This window comes from Microcaecilia unicolor, chromosome 3, assembly GCF_901765095.1.
Source record: "Microcaecilia unicolor chromosome 3, aMicUni1.1, whole genome shotgun sequence".
Lineage (NCBI taxonomy): Eukaryota > Metazoa > Chordata > Amphibia > Gymnophiona > Siphonopidae > Microcaecilia > Microcaecilia unicolor.
In genome coordinates, this window is record NC_044033.1 from 400,822,664 (window position 1) to 400,846,910 (window position 24,247).

Genomic DNA, 24,247 nt, shown 5'->3' on the forward strand with positions numbered 1-24,247 from the left:
GATTTAAAGGTGGCCAAGGATGGGGCAAGACGTAGGGGCTCAGGAAGTTTATTCCAGGCGTAGGGTGCAGCGGGACAGAAGGCATGAAGTCTGGAGTTGGCAGTAGTGGAGAAGGGAACAGATAAGAAGGATTTATCCATGGAGCAGAGTGTACAGGAAGGGGTGTAGGGAAGGACAAGTGTGGATAGATACTGGAGAGCAGCAGAGTGAGTACATTTATAGGTTAGTAGAAGAAGTTTGAACAGGATGTGAAAACGGATAGGGAGCCAGTGAAGCAACTTGAGGAGAGGGGTAGTATGAGTAAAGCGACCCTGGCAGAAGACGAGATGGGCAGCAGAGTTTTGAACCGATTGGAGAGGGGAGAGATGACTAAGTGGGAGGCCAGCAAGAAGCAGATTGCAGTAGTCTAAATGAGAGGTGACAAGGGTGTGGATGAGGGTTTTGGTAGAGTGCTCAGAAAGAAAGGGGCGGATTTTATGGATGTTGTAAAGAAAGAAACGACAGGTCTTGGCGATCTCCTGAATATGAGCAGAGAAGGAGAGAGAAGAGTCAAATATGACCCCAAGGTTTCGAGCTGAGGAGACAGGGAGAATGAGAGAGCCATCAACAGAAATAGAAAATGGGGGGAGTGGGGAAGTGGGTTTGGGGGGAAAATGAGAAGCTCGGTTTTGGTCATGTTTAATTTCAGGTGGCATTGAGACATCTCATAATGGTCTAAAGCCTATGGAATAATATAACCTCAGCTTCTTTTTGACAGTTGCCACTTGAGCGTTGAGGCTGTACCATTATCAGCCACCTGGTTTGAAATCACCCCAGAAGCAGGTTCTGTGGAACCGAAATGCCATGCCTTTTTTTCAAGTGCGCGTCAGGAGCTCTGCTTACCTTCAGCACTGTGCCAGCTAGGGAATGGGACTTATATACCGCCTTTCTGTGGTTTTTCCAACTACATTCAAAGCAGTTTACATATTATATACAGGTACTTATTTGTACCTGGGACAATGGAGGGTTAAGTGACTTGCCCAGAGTCACAAGGAGCTACAGTGGGAATCAAACCCAGTTCCCCAGGGTCAGAGTCCGCTGTACTAACCACCAGGCTACTCCGCCACTTAAGTACTGGGGTTGCTGATTTTGTCTTTTAAATTTGTTTTAAAGATTGTTTATAACAGTGGTATAGCCAGGCCTGACATTTTGGGTGGGCCCAGAGCGAATATGGGTAGGCACTATGTATGAGTCCTGGGCACTATTAAAATTTATTGTTTGTGAATTTCTAGGTGGGGGTGGGCTTTTCATTGCCTAGGGCAAAAGGGATATATATTTAATGATTAAATATACTTTTTCCCCCTAGGCAGTAAAGAGTCCACTAGGTACAATGCAAGTATCTGTACAATTGTATGTAAACCGCCTTGATTCATGCTCAAATGATGCGGTATATCAAATTAATAAACAATATGTTTGATTTTATTATGTATGGTTATCTGGAAGCTGCTTAGGTTTTAGACTGGGTATATAATTTTAAAATAAAATAAATTAATAAAATATAAAATAACATTTTCATTATCAAGGAAATCAGAGGTAGAAATTATTTCAATAAGAAGGGATTAACTCCTCACGATGTAACCATAATTATGTTGTAACAGATTCTACTTCCATTACTACAACGTATTGTAAGCCACACTGAGCCCGCAAATAGGTGGGAAAATGTGGGATACAAATGAAACAAAATAAATAAATAAAATTAATTAATTATAATACAATTAACCTGAAGACCATAAGGGCCCTGTTTGCTAAGGTGTACTAGCGTTTTTAGCATGTGCTAAAAATTAGTGCATCTTAGCGCTAGAGACACCCATATATTTCTATGGGTGTCTCTAGCGTTAGCACATGCTAATTTTTAGTGCATGCTAAAAACAGTGTGTCTATAGAGGAGCTTAGTAAACATAGCCCTAAATTAAAAGAACAATTAAAAATGGAGGAACTAATACAAAAGTTTCAAACATGTCAGTTGGTAGTAAATGGAATCCCTAATATATAACACTAGACCGCCAGGTTTCTGGGTAATATATATTTTATGTTTATAGCTCTGTTTACTAAGGGGCCCTATTACTAAGCCGCCCAATGCACACCCAACGCATGCCAAAATGGAGTTACCGCCTGACTACCACGTGGCTGTTGCAGTAATTTCATTTTTTGGCGTGCGTCCGATACGTGCATCTGAAAAATATTTTTTATTTTTAGGTGCATGTAACGGACACGTGAAAAGTGGCATTTGGTGAGCGTAGGTCATTACCACCTGGTTACTGTGTGAGTCTTTACCGCTAGGTCAATGGCTGGTGGTAAGGTCTCACACCTAAAATGGACGCACAACAATTTTCATTTTGCCGCACGCCCATTTCCGTAAAAAATTTAAAAAAGGCCTTTTTTACAGGCGCGTACCCAAAACCCACGCCTACAGTACCGCAATCCATTTTTCAGCACACCTTTGTAAAAGGACCCCTAAGCATTTTCCCATATACGCAGAGTTGGACAAAACATCTAATATAATAAAACGCACCCTCAACGTACTGAGGACAACGTTCTGTGAAGCCATCTGACGTCACTCCCAGGCTGAAGGGTTCGTGGATTCATGGTGTGAAGCCTTCAAGCCAGCCAGCCGTCTCTGCCCCGCCTCGCCTCAAACCAAACAAATCCGGCGGAACACAGCGAAGGGAAGGCTAGACGTCGGGAGCGCCGCCTCCTTCCCTGGCGCTTCGCTGCACGAACCGCCACGGAGGTAAAGTTAAAAAAAAGAAAAAAAAAAGGGATGCATGGATGCGAAGGGGGGGGGGCATGGATGCGAAGGGGGGGGGAGAAGAGGGCGGGCCAGGCTGGGACATGGGAGAGAGAGGAGCATGGATGCGAGGGGGGGTCATGGAAGGGAGAGAGGGGACTTGCTGGAAAAGGATGAATGGAGGCGGCAGGGGACAGAGGAGCATGGATGGGCATGGATTGGGAGGGCAGGGCTCAGGGAGAGAGGGGAATTACTGGAAATGGATGAATGGAGGGGGCAGGGGACAGAGGAGCATGGATGGGCATGGATTGGGAGGGCAGGACTCAGGGAGAGAGGGAAATTGCTGGATAGGGATGAATAGAGGGGACAGATGGGCATGGATGGATATGGATTGCAGGGCAGGCCTCAGGGAGAGAGGGCAATTGCTGGATAGGGAAAAATGGAGGGGCCAGGTGACAGATGAGCATGGATGGGCATGGATTGGAAGGGCAGGACTCAGGGAGAGGGGAATTGCTGGATAGGGATGAATGGAGGGGACAGATGGGCATGGATGGATATGGATTGCAGGGCAGGCCTCAGGCAGAGAGGGGAAATGCTGGATAGGGATGAATGGAGGGGGCAGGTGACAGAGAAACATGGATGGCCATGGATTGGGAGGGCAGGGCTCAGGGAGAGAGGGGAATTGCTGGAAAAGGATGAATGGAGGGGGCAGGGGACAGATGGCCATGGATTGGGAGGGCACAGCTCACACTCTCTCTCTCATATACAATGTCTTTCTGACTCTCACTCTCACACACTCTGTCTCACACTGTATCACATTCACTCTCTATGTGCCACACAGTCACTCACACACTCGCTTGGTCTCATACACTCACTCTCACAGAGAATCTGTGTCTCACACACACTCTCTCTCTCGCCCACACACACACACTCTCTCTCACACTGTGTCTCACATACACACTTGCACACACTCTCATTCTCACACACACACTCTCTCACAAACACACTCACACCCAGACTCACTCTCTCTCTCACACACTCACACTTTCACTCGGACTCTCAAACAGTCACTCTCACATACACTCTCCCAAACATACACACTCCAAGGAAAACCTTGCTAGCGCCCGTTTCATTTGTGTCAGAAACGGGCCTTTTTTACTAGTTAGTAAATAAACCACTATGTTTTATTTTCCTAGACCTCATTTCCACGTTTTATCTCAATGTTATTTTAAACTTTTTTTTTCAGATAAGAAGCAAGCAATAATTATGCTGCAATAACACGTAAATAGCATATCTAAATATGTTCCTGACATTTGACACATACTTGCCCAGCTGTCTGATGCAGCATAGCTGCAAAACACACAGTAAAAATCAGCATGGCCATCTCTAAAACAGAGAAGAAACACAAATTAAATTAAAAGATTAAAATTTAAGGTATTTTGTCTTATATACAAAACTGTTTCTGGGGATTACTCAATGTATTCTGTCTCAATTAAAATGAATACTTCTGCTCCAGTTTTGCAATCTGAAACTTCTAGGAGACTTCATTTACCTGCTTCTCAAGAATATCCCTATATGGAAACTTGCAGCATATCATTTATACTGACTACAACATTTCAATGGAATACATTGCAACTGGAAATTAGGCTTACAAACAGTTTCTGCACCTTCAGAAAACAGTTTTATTCAATCAAGTTTTTACTGATTGAGTCTAAGTACTGATGGTTTTGTACTATATAATGGTGGAAAAGGAATGTTTACAGTAGAATTGGGTGGCTTTTTGACAAATGCTGTGACCAAGACAAATAAAATACATGAAATAAATAATTTGCCTACATGCTGATAAAATAGAAAATGTTAGATATTGTTCCCATAATCAAATCTGATTATTTCAAGAAAGTTTAGCTATACTTCAAATATTTATTACATCATTAAAGTGCAATTTGTTAAAATCTGGATATGCTTTATATTAAAGTAAATACAGTTAGTAAAAATAAATGTAAGCTATTTTAATTTTACCTTTCAGAGCCTGAAGAGACTGTATCTTCTATCTTTATGGAAACTTCTGAGAACTATAGTTAATCTTATACCTGGAAGCAGCTTATATAGCATTTCTGGTTCCTGACTTTATTAATATCTGATTGAGCAAGGGATTAAGGGATACCAGCCAAGGTGAACAAAGTTAAAATACAAGGACACTCAAATTAGAAGTGTGTTGCAAAATAGTTAAAGAATACTATTACAAAGGAAGACTCCTCCTGCAATTATAAAGAATGAATTTCCTCAGTAGATAGTAATTGAACTTCACTAATAATAGGGTCTTTAATAATAAGTAAAAGTAGTAATCCATATACTTCCTTTTCTGGATTGACAAAGAAAGGACTAACTTTATGGAAGGTTCAATAACTTTTATTTTATCTTTTTTGTTTTTCAGAAAATAATTCATTATAATTACATAGGGGTCCCTTTACTAAGGCATGGCAAAATGTGGCCTGCATTAATGTGGGTGTGTGTATTTGGCGTGTGCTGGGTCAGATTTTACCACTTCTGTAAAAAGGGCTTTTTTTCAATAGGCTGGGAAAAGACACTGTGGTAAAACTGAAACCAGCGTGCGCCTATTTACAGCCTGAACCCTTATCATCACCCATTGATCTAGCGGTAAGAGCTCATGCACTACATGTGTGGTGATCGGTAAGCACCCTTCAACTGCCGATTAACGCTGGAAACGCTGCACAGGTAGGAAATAAAAAATATTTTTTCAAGGCATTATGGACACACGCCAAACCCAAAATTACCACCAGGGGTTGCACTAGCCTGGCGATAGTCTCATTTTGGCACATGCTGCATGCGCATAGAGCCTACCGCGCCTTTGTAAAAGGGCCCCATAATTTGTCATTGTATAAGTCTGTAGGGAACAATACATGACCAAATCAACGAGTCCTCAGGAAAGTAACAATGAAGAAACAATAAGGTCCTTTTCATGTGTTGAATAATTTTAATTCCCTTAATGTAGGAGATATCATTCTCTCCCAAATGAACCAGCAGATAAGCAGACATTGAGAAATGGTGAGTTTGCAGCAAAGATGGGGAATCTGTAGGACCATAAGACCATGAAGACCATGAAGGAGCAAAAGGGGCACAAGGCCATAGCAGAAAAACTGGATGAAATCTTTGCTTCGGTCTTTACGGAAGAAGATATAAGAGATGTACGTGTACTGGAAATGGTTTTCAAGGGTGAAAGACATCTTTGTGAACTTGGAAGACATATTGAGCTAAACTGACAAATTAAAGAGTAGTAAATCACCTGGACTGGATGGCATACATCCAAATGTACTCAAAGAACTCAAATATGAAATTGCTGATCTGCTGTTAGTAATATATAACCTGTCATTAAAATCATCCATAGTACCTGAAGATTGGAGAGTGGCCAATGTAATGCTGATTTTTAAAAAGGTTCCAGGGCTGATCTGGGTAATTACAGACTGATAAGCCTCACATCAGTTCCAGGTAATATAGTGGACACTATTATAAAGAATAAAATTATGGAACACATACATAAACGTGGTTTAATGGGACAGAGTCAGCATGGGTTCAGCCAAGGTAAGACTTGTCTCACCAATTTGCTTCATTTATTTGAAGGCATGGATAAAGTTGAGCCAGTTGATGTAGTACAGCTAGATTTTCAGAAAGCTTTTCACAAGATTCCTCATGAGAGACTACTGAGAAAATTAAAGAGTCATGGGATAGAAGGCAACGGTCTCTTAATGGAGGAGGGTGAGCAGTGGAGTGCCGCAGCAATCGGTAATGGGACTGGTGCTATTTAACATATTTATAAATGATATAGCAATCAGAAAGATGAGTGAAGTGATTAAATTTGCAGATGACACAAAACTATTCAAAGTTGTTAAACCACATGCAAACTGTGAAAAATTGCAGGAAGACTTTAGGAAATTGGAAAACTGGGCATACAAATGGCAGATAAAATTTAATGTGAACAAATGTAAGGTGATGCACCTTGGAAAGAATAATCTGAATCATATTTACCTGATACTAGGGTCCACTTTGGGGTCAGCACCCAAGAAAAATATCTAGGTGGTGTTGTAGATAATACACTGAAATCTTCTGCTCAGTGTGCGATGACATCCAGAAATCAAACAGGATGCTATCAATTATTAGGAAAGGGAGGGTGATTAAGACTAAAAATACTATAATGCCTCTATCAGTCCATGGTGCGACATCACCTTGAGTATTGCTGTCACGGCTGTGGCCGTGACCACCCTCAGACTTACCCTGTTTCTGGGAGTCAGTGGCTGTGCTGGCTTCTGCTTGTCTCTGTGTCTGTCTCTGTCTTAGTTTCTCTCTGGCTCTGTGTGCTGATTGCCCTACTGAATCTCACCTGTGTGGGCTATGCCTCTTCCAAGATGGCTTCCGCCTCCTCCTCTATGCCAGTATCCAAGATGGCTCCTGCTGTTCCTTTCTGTGGGCTGACTTCTCTGTGTGTCAAGCCTCTGTTTGGATGCAAGGTGATTGCTGCAGCTGTGCCTCTGGTGTTGAAGGGCTTTATTAATCACTTAGAGACTACAGCCCTTGCCTTTGCATCTCAACTAAGGGCCCTGGTGTGTAGAGTGCTCTGTACACTGTTTCAGTGTTTGCTCTGTGTGAGTTTCTATGTTTGACTAGCTAGCTTGGGCACCGCTTGGCTTGTTAGCCTGTGTATAGCTTTGCTAGTTCTCTGTGTTTGTTCCTGGTGTTTGACTAGCTAGCTTGGCTTGTTAGCCTGTGTATAGCTTTGCTAGTTCTCTGTGTTTGTTCCTAGTGTTTGCCTAGCTAGCTTGGGCACCGCTTGGCTTGTTAGCCTGTGTATAGCTTTGCTAGTTCTCTGTGTTTGTTCCTAGTGTATGACTAGCTAGCTTGGGCACCGCTTGGCTTGTTGGCCTGTGTATAGCTTTGCTAGTTCTCTGTGTTTGTTTCCAGGGTATGACTTGTTAGCTTGGGCACAGCTTTGTTTGTTAGCTGGTGTATAGCTTTACTAAGTCTCCTGCGTTTGCTCTGTGTATGTTTCCAGTGTATGACTTGTTAGCTTGGGCACAGCTTTGGTTGTTAGCTGGTGTATAGCTTTACTAGTCTCCTGAGTTTGCTTAGTGTATGTTTCTTGTGTATGACTGGTCTGCCTGGGCATAGCTTTCCTATTAGCTTGGGTACTGTTTACTAGTCATTGTGTTTATACCTGCCTACTGCCAGAACCCGGACATTCCCTGCCTGTCGGCCTTGCCTTCGCCTAGGTGCCAGGGGGCACTCCTGGATCCTCATTCCTGCTGTTCCTGCTTGCAAGTTCCAGTTCCGGTTTTTCCTGTAAGCCCTGCCGGCCGCCCGAACCTGAGGGCTCAACCCTCGGGGAAAGGTGGTTAAGCTTAGGTAAAGCCTAGGTCTAGTGTGTTCCAGTCCAGTGGGTTCCGGTCCCGTGGGTTCCGCTCCAGTGTGTTCCAGTCCAGCGGGTTTCACTCCTGTATGTTCCAGTCCAGTGGGGCCACTCCAGTGTGTTCCAGTCCAGCGGGCTCCACTCCAGTGCGCACCCGTCCAGTGCGTTCCAGTTCCGAGTATTCCTGTGTAGAACTCCGGTCCGGGGTTCCGATCCAGTCTTGTCTCATCTCTACTGTGAAGGTGATCTTGCCTGCCACTGCCGCTCCACGGTAGTGGCCCAAGGACTCACGAACCCAGTGCTCCCAGGGAAGAAGCCTGACAGTATGCCAAGGTCCTCGAGCACGCGACAATTGCATTCAGTTCTGGTCACTGTATCTCAAAAAAGCAGAATCAGAACAGATTCGAAGAAGAACGACCAAAATGATAAAGGACATGGATCTCCACTTATATGAGGAAAGGCTATAGAGGGTAGGGCTCTTCAGCTTGGAAAAGAGACAGATGAGGGGAGATATGATTGGGGTCTAAAAAATCCTGAGTGGTGTAGAACAAGTAGAAGTGAATCTATTTTTTAAGCATTCCAAAAGTACAAAGACTAGAGGACACTCAAGGAAATTACATGGAGATATTTTGAAAACAAATAGGTGGAAATATTATTTCACTCAACAAATAGTTAAGCTCTGCAACTCTTTGCTGGAGGATGTATTAACAGAGGTTAACGTATCTGGGATTAAAAAAGGTTTTGGACAAGTTCCTGGGGGGAAAGCCCATGCTATTGAGACAGACATGGGAAAGCTACTGCTTGCCCTGGGATTCATAGCATGGAATGCTGCCACTATTTGGGCTTCTTGCAGGTACTTGTGACTTGGATTGGCAACTGTTGGAAACAAGATACTAAGCTAAATGGACTACCACAATCCACAGCCTGGAAACAACCTGGTAAGCCTCTGTCACCATGGACAGCCCTGAGACAAGACCCATTCAAAAACTGGTCTCCCACATGGGCTTCGGACAAATACACTCTGAGCCCGCCATGAGCCCACTGCCAGACCTCAATGTCATAGCTCTTATTGGTGAACTGCAAAATCCATAGCACCAATCAGAACTCAATAACTTCCATTCCTATACTTTCTCGTATCCATTCTCTCCCCCCTCACCCCCTCTAACCACGTAACCCTTCAAATTCTCCGGTGCAATGGTCAGCTCAGCCAAGTTAAGGTACATTCCTCATTAGCCAGGAATGTGCCACTTAATCAATTAAAATAATTGAACCACCATACTACAGTATAATAAAACAATGTCAGAAAGTGACTGTCATAGTGGCAGGCATCCCTAGAAACACTCTCTCACTGTGGTAACAATTCAGGCACTGTACAGCATGTGGCACTAAACCTGCCATATCAGAGACTGAACTGCACAAATCGGGAGATGGGCGTCCTTCTCGCAAGGTCGCCCAAATCGGCATAATCGAAAGCCAATTTTGGGCGCCCTCAACTGCTTTCCGTCGCGGAGATGACCAAAGTTCATGGGGGTGTGTCGGCAGTGTAGCGAAGGCGGGACTGGGGTGTGCTTAGGAGATGGGCGTCCTCGGCAATATGGAAAAAAGAAGGCTGTCCCTGATGGAAACTTGGCCGACTTTACTTGGTCCATTTTATTTCATGACCAAGCATCAAAAAGGTGCCAGAACTGACCAGATGACCACCGGAGGGAATCGGGGATCACCTCCCCTTACTACCCCAGTGGTCACTAACCCCCTCCCACCCTCAAAAAAAATCTTTAAAAATACTTTTTTGCCAGCCTCTATGCCAGCCTCAAATGCCATACTCAGGTCCATCGCAGCAATAAGCAGGTACCTGGAGCAGTTGTAGTGGGTGCAATGTACTTTAGGCAGGCGGGCCAAGGCCCCCCTACCTGTTACACTTGTGGTGGTAAATGTGAGCCCTCAAAACCCACCAGAAACCCACTGTACCCACATGTAGGTGCCCCCCTTCATCCCTAAGGGCTATGGTAGTGGTCTACAGTTGTGGGCTTTGGGTTTGGAGTTTTGGGGGGGGGGGCTCAGCGCCCAAGGTAAGGGAGCTATGTACCTGGGACCTTTTTCTGAAGTCCACTGCAGTGCCCCCTAGGGTGCCTGGTTGGTGTCCTGGCATGTCAGGGGGGCCAGTGCACTACAAATGCTGGCTCCTCCCATGATCAAATGGCTTGGATTTGGTAGTTTTTGAGATGGGCATCTTCGGTTTCCATTATTGCCAAAAACCAGGGACGACCATCTCAAAAACGACCTAAGGACGACCATCTCTAAGGTCGACCTAAATTTCATGATTTGGGCGTCCCTGACCGTATTATTGAAACAAAAGACGGACGCCCATCTTGTTTCTATAATACAGGTTGCCCCGCCACTTTTTGGGTCAATCCTGCGAGGACGCCTTCATGAAAACTTGGCGCCCCGTTCAATTATGCCCCTCTTTGCCTTCATCTGTGAGGTCACTGAGAAATACGGAATATTTTAAAATATTTAAAAAACTGTATGTGAATTCAATGAGAAAGGAACAAATGTCAGAGCATGCAAGTGATGATGTTTCTGATGGAATAGAGATATACTAAAAATATAATTTTTTAGTAGATGATTATTGGCCAATTAGTATGATGTCAACCTTCTATTATATATGTTGTTACTCTCTGTGCATGTTTGGTTCTGCAGAATATACATTTTGAATAAAATAAATATAATATTGACACTCACATCTTCCCTTTCAGCATTACATACACTATCACCTCCAATTAAAACACAACACCATAACTTTAATGTGCTGGGCAAGAAAATGGCTGCAGCTTTATTAACAAACTTAAACCAGGTAATAAATAACACACAACATCCCAAGTGACCCTCCTCCCAACAGCCATTTGGTGCCGAAATAGCTGCTCCAAATCCTTGTATATACCATTTATCCCATCTTCATGCATGGCCTGTGGTGCAGCAGGGTCTTGCCCATCCCATAGTGATGTCACACATCAGATACCAATCCCTGGGCCTTCAATAAAACCCAAATTAGAATTAATGCCAAAACACATGCAAAGTTCTGTACTTCTTCCCTGCTACAAGTGGTGCGGCCTGTCTGCTACCAACATAAACCTCCAACAAATCCTGACAGTCACTCAAGAAAATGTCCAACCCAATGTCGGAGAAGTGGGTACCATTCCCCCAAAACAACCCAGAGCAATCCCTCATAATTAAAGCATGACAAAGCACCAAACCACGCAGAGTGATCATAAAATGAGACACTTCAGCATTGACTCGTTTAAGCAACCACTCCACAGCCTTCACATTCTTAGCCTCTCACCACACAAAATGAGGAATAATTGTAGACCACACATAACTCGTGGTTGGAAAATAACAGCAAGCTATAAAGAAAGTCCTCTTCATTTCCTGAATTAAATCCACTCCTTTAACAGAACAAAGCTCATTACCCTCTAAATGTATAATGACCAACAAAGGAGACGAAAAACAGCAAGCCTGCAATAAAGTGGCAATAGCTGATCCTATGCCATGCCTCGAAGTTTGAGCCAATAAATATGACCTTCTGGAGGCAGCAGCAAGTGACCTGAAAACACCCCAGAAGTGGCCGCCTCACTTCATTCAGGGTTTTTTGAAATGAAGAGTCTAAAGCAGTATTCCTCTCTCTTTCCCTCCTATGATTCCCCAATCTACCTTATAGTATATTTCCCTGTAGAGGTCACTGGCAGCAGCAGAAATTCACATACAGTAGGCTGCCTGAAGATAACCCCAGGGCCTTCCTTTAGCCATACGGTGCCCATGTGGAAAAAGAAAATTATGTCAGAGGGGGCATCACATGGCAGAGGGAAGGCTCCAGGGCCAGCTGTAGCCAGCTTATATGAATTGCTGCTACTGTCTGTGACTTCTATAAGGAAAAATTATTTTGAGGTGGATCAGGGGTGAGAGGAGAGAGTTTTCAGGGAGGGGTATTCTGGACCATGGTTGGGGCTGGATTGAGGGGATGTTGGGCTATGAGTGGGGGAGGGAGAGAGATGCTGGAAAAGGGGAAGAAAGGAGGAAAGGAAGAGAGAGGGATGCCCTTAAGTATTTAGGAATTTATTTTGATTCAGCTCTTACTTTCCATTCACTAATTTCAGCAGTTACCAAATTGTGTTTCTATTCCCTGTGCCTGATCTGACCAGCCTTTTCTGGAATATGATAGCTGTGCTACCCTTCTCTTTGCCCTTGTTGCTTCCAAGCCGGATAACTGTAATGTTGTTTATATTGATCTTCCCTTGCTTGCTTTTAAAAAACTTCAGTCCAGAATATGACCTGTTTTCTATGGAAAGTAGAACAGAAAGCAGTGACTGCTACTGCATGCAAGAAGGCAGAATTAGAGGCCTAATTGGAAGAAGAGGCGAGAGTAGTGGCTGCCACTTCATGCAGGGAGACAGAATTAGAAAAATAAGAGGCAAAAGCCACTACAGAATGCAAGAAGGCAGAGTTAGACATCACCTTAAAACTGCTCCAGCAAGAAAAAGAAGCAGCCACCATGCAAGCTGAAGCAACGGCCCTGGAGCAGGGTACAAGGCAGGATGGTGGGGAGTACAAGCTCAGCCACATTATCGCAGAAGATTCTGCGAACAGCAGCATATTTTAAGGCTCATACCCTGGTTCATAAAAGTGCATTGTCACAGTCTGATTCAGAAGAGTCGTCAGATTCTGAGCAAGCACTTTCCTCTACACCGAAGTCTTGCTCACCTGAAAAAATCAAGCCTAAGGCAAAGTATGCCAAGGAGGTGAACCACCACCAAAGTGATCCACACACTCACACACAAACAAATGTACTAACATGGGCTCTCGCTCCAGGAAAGTGCACCAAAGGAAACGTTTCCTTTCTATCACAGACTCTGGAACTACCCAGGAACTGGGCTTAGACAAAGATTGAGCAGTTGTACCCAGCAAAACACCCTGTGATTAAGCAGGAGCCACCTGACCAGCCCCACTCCATGGCTGATTTCAGACCAACCCCAGCACATAGCCAGCCACTGGCATCTACTACCAGACCTCTAGCAAGGAACAGTGTGCTCACCAAAGATGGCCATAAATAGTATTTAGATGTAGTCAAAATTATTATAAATTAGTTCAGTAGCTATTCCTTCAAAATGCTCAGAGAAATGAAAATAAACCCCCAAAACAACCCTACCCTAACGCTGGAAACCTACCGCCAGCCAAGGTGGCACTGAAGCGGTTGAAAAGAGGATTTCTCAACTTTTTTAGGTGTAAGAAGCAGACAGAAGAATTCCTTTGGACACACAGGTAGTGTTGGAGCCTTCCCCTGCTTTTTTCGAGGCAGGAAAGCAAATCTTGTGACCAAATTGGCAGAGTGTGATATTTTAGTCTCAAAAGACAGGGATTGATCTTTAAGTATATCAAGGTATCAAAAATTGTGGACCAAAGTAATTAGATTTACTAGGAAAGTTGGAACCAAAGAAGAACAATGTTTGCAGGATTCAAAATGAGACAATTAATATGATGACATCTAGTGGCTGCACCAAGATAAGACTGAAGTTTATCAAGATCAGGATAAAAGAAGTCATTGTACAATGAGAAGAATATAAGCAGTGTAGTAATATGCAGAGATGTTATGATTTTCAACTAAAATTGCAAGAGGAATGAAAAAGACATTAATGAGCAAAGGAGACAAAACCAAACTCTGAGAGACACCATATTGCAAGGGAAGAGCTGAATAGGTGGAGGAAGGATATAGATAGAGTAACCAGTCTAAAATGAGCTGAACCAAGTCAGGGCTTGTCCAGAAAGGCCAATGGATACCAGACAAATATGGAGCAAATTGCAGACTACTAAACAGAAGGCAGATGTGTGATCAACGGAAACTACCAGTGCATACCTGCCATAATTGATGATACTATGAAGCTCACTGAGATTAGTGAGAATGGTCTTTGCACTATAGCTTGCATGGAATCTGGATTGACGGGAGTGCAATATGTGACACCTTTCTATATGCTGTACAAGTTGAGTGAATACTGCCTTTTCAGTGAACTTAAAAATGTAGGTGAGGTTTGAGACAGGTCTGTAAGTGGGCAGTAAGGAGGAGCCTAGGGACAATTTCTTTAAGGGGTCCTTTTAAAAAAGGCACACTAAAAAATGGCCTGCGGTAGTATAGGCATGGGTTTTGGGCGCACACAGAATTATTTTTCAGCGCACCTGTAAAAAAGGCCTTTTTTTTTGCCAAAAATGGACGTGTGGCAAAATCAATTATTTTTAAGTAGGACTGTAAATAGTTAAATCTAAATTAAAATAGCAGAATTTAGTGAGGATAAACTAGCTAAAATCTTATTTTTGACTTCTGTAGGGCACTAAGGGGTCCTTTTACTGAGGTGCGCTGAAAACTTGCCTGTGGTAGTGTAGGCGTGTGTTTTGGGTGTGCACAGATCCATTTTTCAGTGCACCTGCAAAAAAAATGCCTTTTTTAATTTTTGCCGAAAATGGATGTGCGGCAAAATCAAAATTGGCGCGCGTCCATTTTGGGTCTGAGACCTTACCACCAGCCTTTGACCTAGCGGTAAAGTCTCACGCGGTAACCGGGCAGTAATAACCTACGCACATCAAATGCCACTTGGCACGCATCTGATACGCGCATCTGAAAATAAAAATTATTTTTCGGACACGCGTAAGCGCCAAAAATGAAATTACCAAAAAAAGCCAAGCAGTAGCTGGGTGGTAACTCCATTTTGATGCATGTTGGGTGCACATAGATGCTTACACGGCTTAGTAAAATGGCCCCTAACAGATCTAAACTAGGGCAACAGAATTTTGAACTGCTATGAATTTTAGACTAGTTTAACAAGCTAATACCTACTGTTTGTTTTTATTTTAAAATTAAATGAAAAGGTACCTGGTCAAAATGGCCCCAACAAAATGGCCCCGACAAAAAAGCCCAGTCAAAAAAGCTCCCGACATAATAGTCCTTGACATAACAGCCACCGTCACAACGGTCTGCTCACAATATAACCCTTGACAAGTTAGCCACATGACAAAAGGGCCCGATTAGGATGCCCAGAATCTGGGACTGCATTTTTTTCCTAATAATCTTACCTTGCCAAACAGGATAAGGTTGGTAAGACTATGAAAATGATGACAATATTGTTTTTTTTAATTAGCATGTTGATGGAAGAATAGTTTATTTAAATAGCGGAACAGATCATGAATACCAGTTTATAGCTATAGAATATTGTTTATTTATATATGCTTTGTGCAATTGAATGCTGGTAGGATTATTTATCAGTGAAGATTTCTGTTGTAGTTTATTATATTTTTTGTGGTGTTATTTTTCTTAGGGGGGGCTGTTTTGTTAAGGGGGCTATTTTGTGTAGGGGCTATTTTGTCAAGGGTTGTTTTGTGGAAGGACCCATTTTGTTAGGGTGTGAAATGTCAAGGGTTATTTTGTTACAAGGCTGTTTTGTCAGGGCTTTTTTGTTGGGGCTACTTTGTCAGGGCTATTATGACTGGGTGCCAAATTAAAGCAGTATTAACAATAAATCTATAAATTATCTTCTATCCAAAGCTTAAATTTCCAAATCTCCCAGCAAAGTAATATTCACTTACCCAGAGAGGCTTCCTCTTCCTTCAGAACTCCATCACTCACATGAAAGATGATCTACAATAGCCAACAATGTAGTCTATTGTTATGGGAATATATATCCTGACTGAATTAAGTACCTTTCCAACTCCAAAACGCCTGTAGTTTGGTATGTATTAGCTCTTTTACAGTTTTACCTAATAAAGTTACAGACTGGTGTATAATTTCCTTTAATAGGATATAATTTTGATTCTTTTTTCTTTTATTATTTTAGCAATGGACAAACAGTGTATTTTAAAAGATTAGAGGGTATGCTTTCCTGCAAAGAGGAATTAATATCCATAGCCAGTTGTTTCAAAAGGCCAGTTTTTTTGAACTTGAAAATTGCAGGGTAGAGATCAGAGAGACAGGTAGTCTTAGAACTGGAACAAAAATCTAATCACTAGCATTAACTGTAAACAAAGGTAAAAATCATGGTTCAAAAAGATTAATTCATCTACAGTCTAAAATTAGAAGATTGGGAGTCAATATCGACTCTACACATTTGTTTGAACACCATACGTCTTATGTATTTAAAAGGTATTTTGGAGACTTGCAATGGTTAAGCTGATACAGTAAGTGCTTTTATGAAAGCCTGATCTGTTACACATGGTTTGTGCTGCTCCTCTCTTTCATCTTAGTATTATAATTTTCTTTATTTGGGTTTGCAGTGAATGTCCTTATCAACTAAGCATGGGAGAAAGCGATGCTATTTTGAATCAGACTTCATTGGTTGCTAAGAGGCATGCTAGTATTTTATCATGTGCTAAATGTTAGAGACGCCCATAGGAATATATGGGTGTCTCTGGGATTTAGCACACACATTTTAATGCACACACTAAAAACACTAGTGCACCTTTGTAAAAGGGGCCCTTAGTGATTTGAGAATAAATTTTAAGTTTGTAACATTTTGGGGTCTTTACTAAGGTGTATTAAGCACTCAGGGGGTCTTTTACTAAAGATTAGCTCGAGTTATCTGCAGCAGTGCCCATAGGAATAAAATGGGCCCTGCTGTAGATAACTCAAGCTAATTTTTAATAAAAGACCCCCTTAACTTGCAAATTAATGCAAATCAACCACTAGTGCACAAATGTGCCAATTGTCAACATGGTGGTTTAGCAGTTAGCATGTGCTAATTCATGTGTTAATTGCTTTTTGCACTATGGGCAGGAATGAGGCAGGGCATGGGTGGATCATGGGCATGGATAGCATATTGCAATTGGTGCAAAAATATATTGTGCACTGTCGATTATGCTGTTAGTGCAGGATCATTTAGCACCTCCTCAATAGGAGGCGATAAGTATCTGCCCTAATTGCAAGCAGCATTAACACGATCATTGCAGAGGATGAGTTGGGCATGCCTCCAACAATTAGCACGCAGCCTTTGCTCTTAAGGCACATTAATTTTTGGTGTTCATTTTTGGTGTTAAGGTGTGTTAAGTGCAAAAACTTAGGGGATCTTTCACAAAGGCGTGCTGAAAAATGGCCGTGGGTTTTGGTTTTCTGGCACCATTTAAGGAATTGCCTCCTATATGCATTGACAGTACCTGCCAAAATATGTAACGCAGTGCCAGGATAAAATTTAAAAAAAAATCAAATTCACAGCACATCACCTTCACCTTTCCCCTCACCTAATACAGACCTCTCCAATCAGAACCTCCATGTGACAATGCTCCCATTAGACACCCCACAGGAGCTAAACACCCTGACCTGACCCCCCCCCCCCCAACAAACATACCCTGATCCAGTCCACCCAATGAGCTTACCACAATCCAATCCCCCCCATCAAGAATCTAACCCCTGATTCTGTCCCTCCTTCAAAGGAATCCACAGGGCAGTCCCCCATAAGCAACTCCCTGTGGGATTACAGGGCTGTGCTAGGATGGGAGCGGGAGGGATCAATCCTGTCTCAGACCACTAGACTACCAGCGAGATCCCTAAATAATCCTGAGGTGCATTGTGGGTGGGAGGAGGGTCAGGCTATGGGGGGGGGGGGGTTGGTTACTTTGGAGGAACCATTTGGGAGAGGACTTTGAGGGGTGGGATTGGATCTGGATAGGTTCAGATCTTTGGGGGAGATCAGATGGTGGGAACAGTCAGGAAGATGTGCCACCATGGATTATTCTATTATTAATTTGGACAACATAAACGCCGGTAATTGGGAAGCAAAACCAGTGTTGGGCAGACTTCTATGGTCTACACCCTGATCGTGACTGAATAGATATGAATGGGCTTGAGTGTAAATTTTAATGGGCTTCAACATTAGCTTCAGAATTTTTAGTATAAAAGTGGTGTGCCCTGAGAATGGCAAGGACAAATCAAACTCGGGTATACATATAAAGTATCACATATCATGTAAAATGAGTTTATCTTGTTGGGCAGACTGGATGGACCATTCAGGTGTTTATTTGCCGTCATTTACTATGTTACTAGACTTTCAGAAGCATGGCTGAACCTAACACCACTTCTTGATCTAATCTTGAGCTAGACTGATGATTAATTGAAAGGAAATATTTTTCTACTCTGAATCGTGCACAGAAATTCCTACAACTATGGATCACATTGCCCCGGTAAAAGATTTGCAGCTCCATTTTAGAAAAGTCGTAAGACAAGTACATAACATCTGCAAAGACCCTGCAGGATCTCTGATGTCCATTCAGTGTCTGCAGGGGAAAACAACTAGCACCGAAAAAAAAAAAAACCCATATAGTGCCTGCAAAACATTTAGCACTTTTCTGGGGTACAAAACATTTATCAGATAGCTTTTTTTTTTTTTTTTTTAATTTACCCCCCCCCCCCCCCCCCCCCCCCCCGGTTTACTAAAGCTTAGCTTGAGTTATCTGCAGTAGGGCCCATTTTATTCCTATTTTAACCATTTTAACCCCTAAAGCAGTACTGCACAGAAAAAGAACATGTTATACCCACCATTAGCAAATATAATATAAAGGGCATAAAATCACAAAAAGCAATTGAAATGTAAAAAAATATATATTGTACTACCCAAATCTTCTGCAACCAACTCTGGCTCACATTTCGATGGTTCTATTCCCCGATGGTGGAGACACATACTGAGCTAGATAAGCAGCCGGTTTGCAAAATGGCAGGCATAGACATTTTGCAGCCTTAATTGTTCAGAGCTGCCAGCAATTTCAGAAACTTGGGCATAACAAGTATCAACATTTGCAGCCCTCCCACCTAGACATTTTAGTAAGGCATATTTAAATGTGATGCTTGCCATTTTGCAATCTTGTGCAGAAGCTGCATGGGAAGGTTTGTACTGACTCCAAAACAGTAGTTCTTATCCTGCAAAGGAAACATTAGCTCAGAGGAAGTGGATATGTGTGTGTGGGGGGGGGGGGGGGGGGACAGTGGCGTACCAAGGGGGAGTGCGGTCTGCCCTGGGTGCACGCCGCTGGGGGGGTGCCGCGCGTCTGTCGGCAACGCTCATTCCCTGCTCCTTCTGCCCCGGAACAGGTTACTTCCTGTTCCAGGGCAGAGGGAGCAGGGAACGAGCGAAGCCGACAGGCGCGTGGCACCCCCCCCCCCCCAGCAGGTAAAAATGCACCCGGGGGGAGGTGTCTGTCCTTTTGCCGGGGGGAGGTGTCCTTTCGCCGGGGGTGGGGGGGTCACGCTGCACCTGGGGGGGTGTCCTTTCACTGGGCAGAGTGGTGGACATGCTGAGAACCAGATAGGATCATAGAAGGGATCCGCTGTACCCTGGGGGGGGGGGGGGGGGGCAGGTGAAGGGCATGAGGTAGTTGACTTGGTATTGGAAGGATGGGGGGCAGGCAATGCAGTGAGATGTTTGCTGGCAGGGGGAGGACAGGTTGCAGGTGTGGAGAAAGAAAGGTTTCAGACGACAAACCTGGATGGACAGAAACAGCAATCAGGCTCCTGTACAGACTCTCTCTCTCTCAGCTCTCTAACAGTCAGTGCCAAGACTGTCACAGGTATATGCTGCAACAGCACTTATTTTTGATTTAAATGTAAAGTAAGCCCTGACGTAGATCTTGTGTCGCCTGAATGTCAATGTGCTATCTGGAATCAGAGATGGACATAGAGAACATTGCACCACCCATGACACACCTCCATACCACTCCTGACATGCTTCTAATGGTCCTAGGCATTTTAGTGGCTTTTATGTTTTGTCCTACTGTTCTGTAAAATACTGGCTTATTATATTTTGGCTGCAAAAACTAATAATGTGCCAGGACTGAGATATTTAAAGTGTGAATAGTGCTTGTAAAATGACCACTATCCATCTCTTTGGATAAATGATGTATTGAATGTGCTAGGGCATAAACTGATGGAATCAGAAAAATGCTGGAGATCTCTTGTTTGAATGAGGATTCATTCATATAAGCTAAAACTCCTGGAATAAATGCATACGTTTGAAACCACTAGAAATTCTTACTTTCAGTCAAAAATCAGGGTCACTTTGAATCAATCCAGGGAAGTTTTTTTTTTCCTTTTTTTTTTTGAATAATACAGTTAAGTATTTGATACAGAGGAAGAAATCATTAATGAATTTGACTTCCTTAATTCCTTCAGTGGAAAGATTTTGAAGTTTGTAGGCTAATTTAAAACTTCCAGAACTGTCTTATAAGGTCTTTTGCTTTAACACCATCATGTATTTCACCACCATGTAACACAAAACCCTCTGTAAACCAAATGTATATTCACTTCTATTTCCAGTAACCATGATGAATTGTAAGCCACATTGAACCTGCAAAGAGGTGGGATAATGTGGGATACAAATGCAATAAATAAATAAATCAGATGCTTGCTGATGTGCAATTCAGTTTCAGTACCTATGGAATGACATTGAGCTTGTGGCTGAAAATTAAATATATTCTACTTTGAAAAGTTTGAACCTTACCTTGTCTTTACATGACCCTCATTCTTAGCTGTGTGAGGAAACTGCTCCAGCTCTCATTTCTTTAGTCACTGCTTCCTTGAATTCTGCTCAGATGTCAGATTTGTTGAAAGTTGCCACTGCTTTTCTTTACGTATGGAGTTGCTAGATCCAGCTATTTGTAGAAACTGCCATCCTATCTTTTCCCTTTTTTTTTCTTTGCTGAGGTTCTTGAGAATGTTCTTTTGACTCAGACCAGTGCTTTTCTGAAACAGGATGAACTCTTGGATCTGTTCCAACATGGTTTAGAAAATCATATAGCACAGATACTTTGCTCTTTCTACTGTGGATACAGTGGCATAGCTAGGGTAGTTGACACCCGGGGCCGGTCATTTTTTAACACCCACCCCCCCCCCCCCAAATCCAGTACTAGGCATACCGAGAATACAAAACACTCAGGACCTATAGAGCAATTCTACTATACCATAAGCAGTCATTTGTACGAGTCACACAAGGAAAAGGAAAGCATCTTAAACACTACAGTGAGCACTAGAACATCAATTCAACTATTGTAAAACGAAAACAGACAGATTAGTACAGATCGATCCAGCACAGTCAATGCCAACCGAAAGCCATGTCTTTTTCACAAACACAGATACACCCTAATCCACTATAGAATAAGTAATCATAAACTTTCTATTTAGACAAAAATTAAACTGAACCCCCAAGATGCCAGACTCTGCATACAATGCAACACCACAGAAACAGAAAATGTCCCCTAGTACTGTGCAAAATATAAAGACAGCAGATGTAAATTTGAAAAAACTAACAAATATCAATCACCACTTTACAAATTAACAAATAGAAATAAAACAAATACAGAAAATAAAATAATACCATTTTATTGGACTAATACATTTAGCTTCCAGAGGCCAAAGTCTCCTTCCTCAGGTCAATACAGTATAGTGCTGTTACAGTATCCTATCCTGACCTGAGGAAGGGGGTTTTGTTCTCTGAAAGTTAAGTCAAAATGTATTAAAATTAGTCCAATAAAAAGATTACCTTATTTACATGTTCTATTTATAAACATTTATTAACACAGCTACAATACTATATCCTAAAGCAAAAAAATAAAAATATATATTTTATTTACAGTTTGTTGTGTCTGGTTTCTGCTTTCCTCATCTTCATTTCACTGTCTTCCTTCCATCCAGCATCTGTCTTCGCTCTCTCTCTGCCATCCAGTGTCTGCCCTCTCTAATGTCCCTTCTATCCACTGTATGCCCTCTCTCTCTGCCCCTTCCATCCACTGTCTGCCCTCTCTCTCCCTTCCATCCACATTTGCCCTCTATTTCTGCCCCTTCCATCCACCATCTGCCCCAGTCTGCCATCTCTCCCCCTTCCATCAACATCTGCCCTCTCTCTCCCTTCCATCCACATCTGCCCTCTATCTCTGCCCCTTCCACCCACCATTTGCCCCAGTCTGCCCTCTTTCTCTCTCCCCCTTCCACCCACCATCTGCCCTTTCTCTCTGCCCCTTCAATCCGTCTGCCCTCCCTCTCTCATCCATCCAGGGTCTGCCCTCCCTCTCCCATCCATCCAAGGTCTGCCCTACCTCACGCTCCCCCCTTCCATCCAGGGTCTGTCCCCTCTCTCTCTGCCCCCTCTTTTCAGCCCCCAGTTCCAGCCCCCTTATTCCACCTGCCCCTAGTTCCAGCCCCAGCCCACATCTCCCACCTGCCCCCCTTTTCAGCCCAACTATCCCACCAGTCTCCAGCCCTTTTCTCCCATCAGTCCCGAGCTTCAGCCCCCAGCCACATCTCCCTGTCCCCTTTTCAGCCCCTAGTTTCAACCCTAGCTCTTTTCTCTCACCAGTCCCGAGCTTCAGCCCCAGCCAGTTCTCCCTGTCCCCTTTAAAGCCCGCAGTCCCCACAGTTTCAGCCCCTGCCCCTTTTCAGCCCCCAGTTTCAGTACTAGCCCCCTTATCCCAACTACCCTCCTTTTCAGCCCCCAGTTCCAGCCCCCTTCATCCACCACATGCCTTGCATCCCCCCTTTCCAGCCCCAGACCCATTCTCCCACCTGTCCCAGGCATGGGCCCATTTTCCCTCCTGCCCCCTTGTCGGACCCCAGTTCCAGCTTCAGACCCCTTCTCCCCTCTGAGCACTCCCCTCCCCCAGTCCCCTTCTCCCCTCTGAGCACCCCTCTGAGCTCCCCCACCCTCCCCAATCCCCTTCTCCCCTCTGAGCACCCCTCTGAGCTCCCCCACCCCTCCCCAATCCCCTTCTCCCCTCTGAGCTCCCCCTCTCCCATCTGAGCCCCCCCAACCCGGTCCTGTCCCCCTCCGTCAAGTGCCGACAGAGCCCTCTTCTCCTGCCACCACCCTGCCTTTAAAAAAAAAATCCATGCAGCGATGCAGGCAGCGCCTCGCGTCCACCCTGTGTGTGCTGTGAAAGGAGAAAATCGCCTCGCTGGCGTTGGGCCTTCCCTCACTGTGTCCTGCCCTCGAGGAAATAGGAAGTTACCTCAGAAGAGGGCGGGACACAGCGAGGGAAGGCCCGACGCCAGTGAGGCGATTTTCTCCTTTCACAACACACATAGGGCAGATGCGAGGCACTGCCTGCGCCGCTGCATGGATTTTTTAAAAAAAGGCAGGGTGGTGGCAGGAGACGAGAGCTGTCGGCTCTCGATGGAGCACCCCCCCATCCGCTGACACCCGGGACGGACCGCCCCCGCCGCCCCACCCTTGCTACACCACTGTGTGGATATAATCTGACAACAATTGGATCACTGTTCACATTATATTTCAGTTTTACTCAACATAGAAACATAGAAACATAACGACAGATAAAGGCCATATGACCCATCCAGTCTGCCCATCCTCTGTAACCCCTAACTCCTCCTTTTCCTAAGCGATCCCACATGCTTATCCCATGCCTTTTTAAATTCTGCAACAGTCCTCGACTCCACAACCTCCGACGGGAGGCCATTCCATGCCTCCACCACCCTTTCTGTGAAACAGTACTTCCTTAGATTACTCCTAAATCTATTCCCTCTTAACTTCGTCATATGCCCCCTCATTCTAGAGCTCTCCTTCAGTTGAAAAAGGCTCTCTTCCTGTACATTAATGCCCTTGAGATATTTAAACATCTCTATCATGTCTCCTCTCTCCCAGCGTATACATGATGCGGTTCATAAGCCTGTCCCTATAATTTTTATGTTCAAGATTGCTTACTAATTTTGTATCCACCCTTGCATTTGATACTATTAATCATTCTATTCTATTGCAGCATATGAAATCAGTTGGGACTGCCAGAGCTGGGTTATGATATGCTCCCTGTTACCGTTCCATACCAGTAAGTCCATTTGGATGATTCTCACTTTTCTGTTCGTGCTTTGGGGACAGGGGGGCCTCAGGGATTCACCTTGTTAGCATTACTGTTCAATCTTTATTTGGCATCCGTCTATCAGAAATGTTGTAAAATTCCTTGATCACTACCAGTTCTATGCTAATGACATAGAGATTTGTTTTTTTTCTCATTTGATAGTCCTCTCACTGATGCTATTTTCA

General features: G+C 43.7%; 1 protein-coding gene across 1 annotated transcript in view; it reads right to left on the reverse strand.

The window, feature by feature from the left end:
* LOC115464776 (cysteine-rich venom protein TEL1-like) overlaps positions 1-20,979 on the reverse strand; it is an 81,211-nt gene extending 60,232 nt beyond the window's left edge. Inside the window, exons 1-2 of the mRNA XM_030195130.1 lie at positions 20,832-20,979; positions 4,092-4,153 (exon numbers count right to left, since the gene is read on the reverse strand). Of these exons, the coding sequence (XP_030050990.1) occupies positions 4,092-4,153; positions 20,832-20,979 (210 nt within the window). The remainder of the gene's footprint in view (positions 1-4,091; positions 4,154-20,831) is intronic.
* Between the last annotated feature and the right edge of the window lie 3,268 nt (positions 20,980-24,247).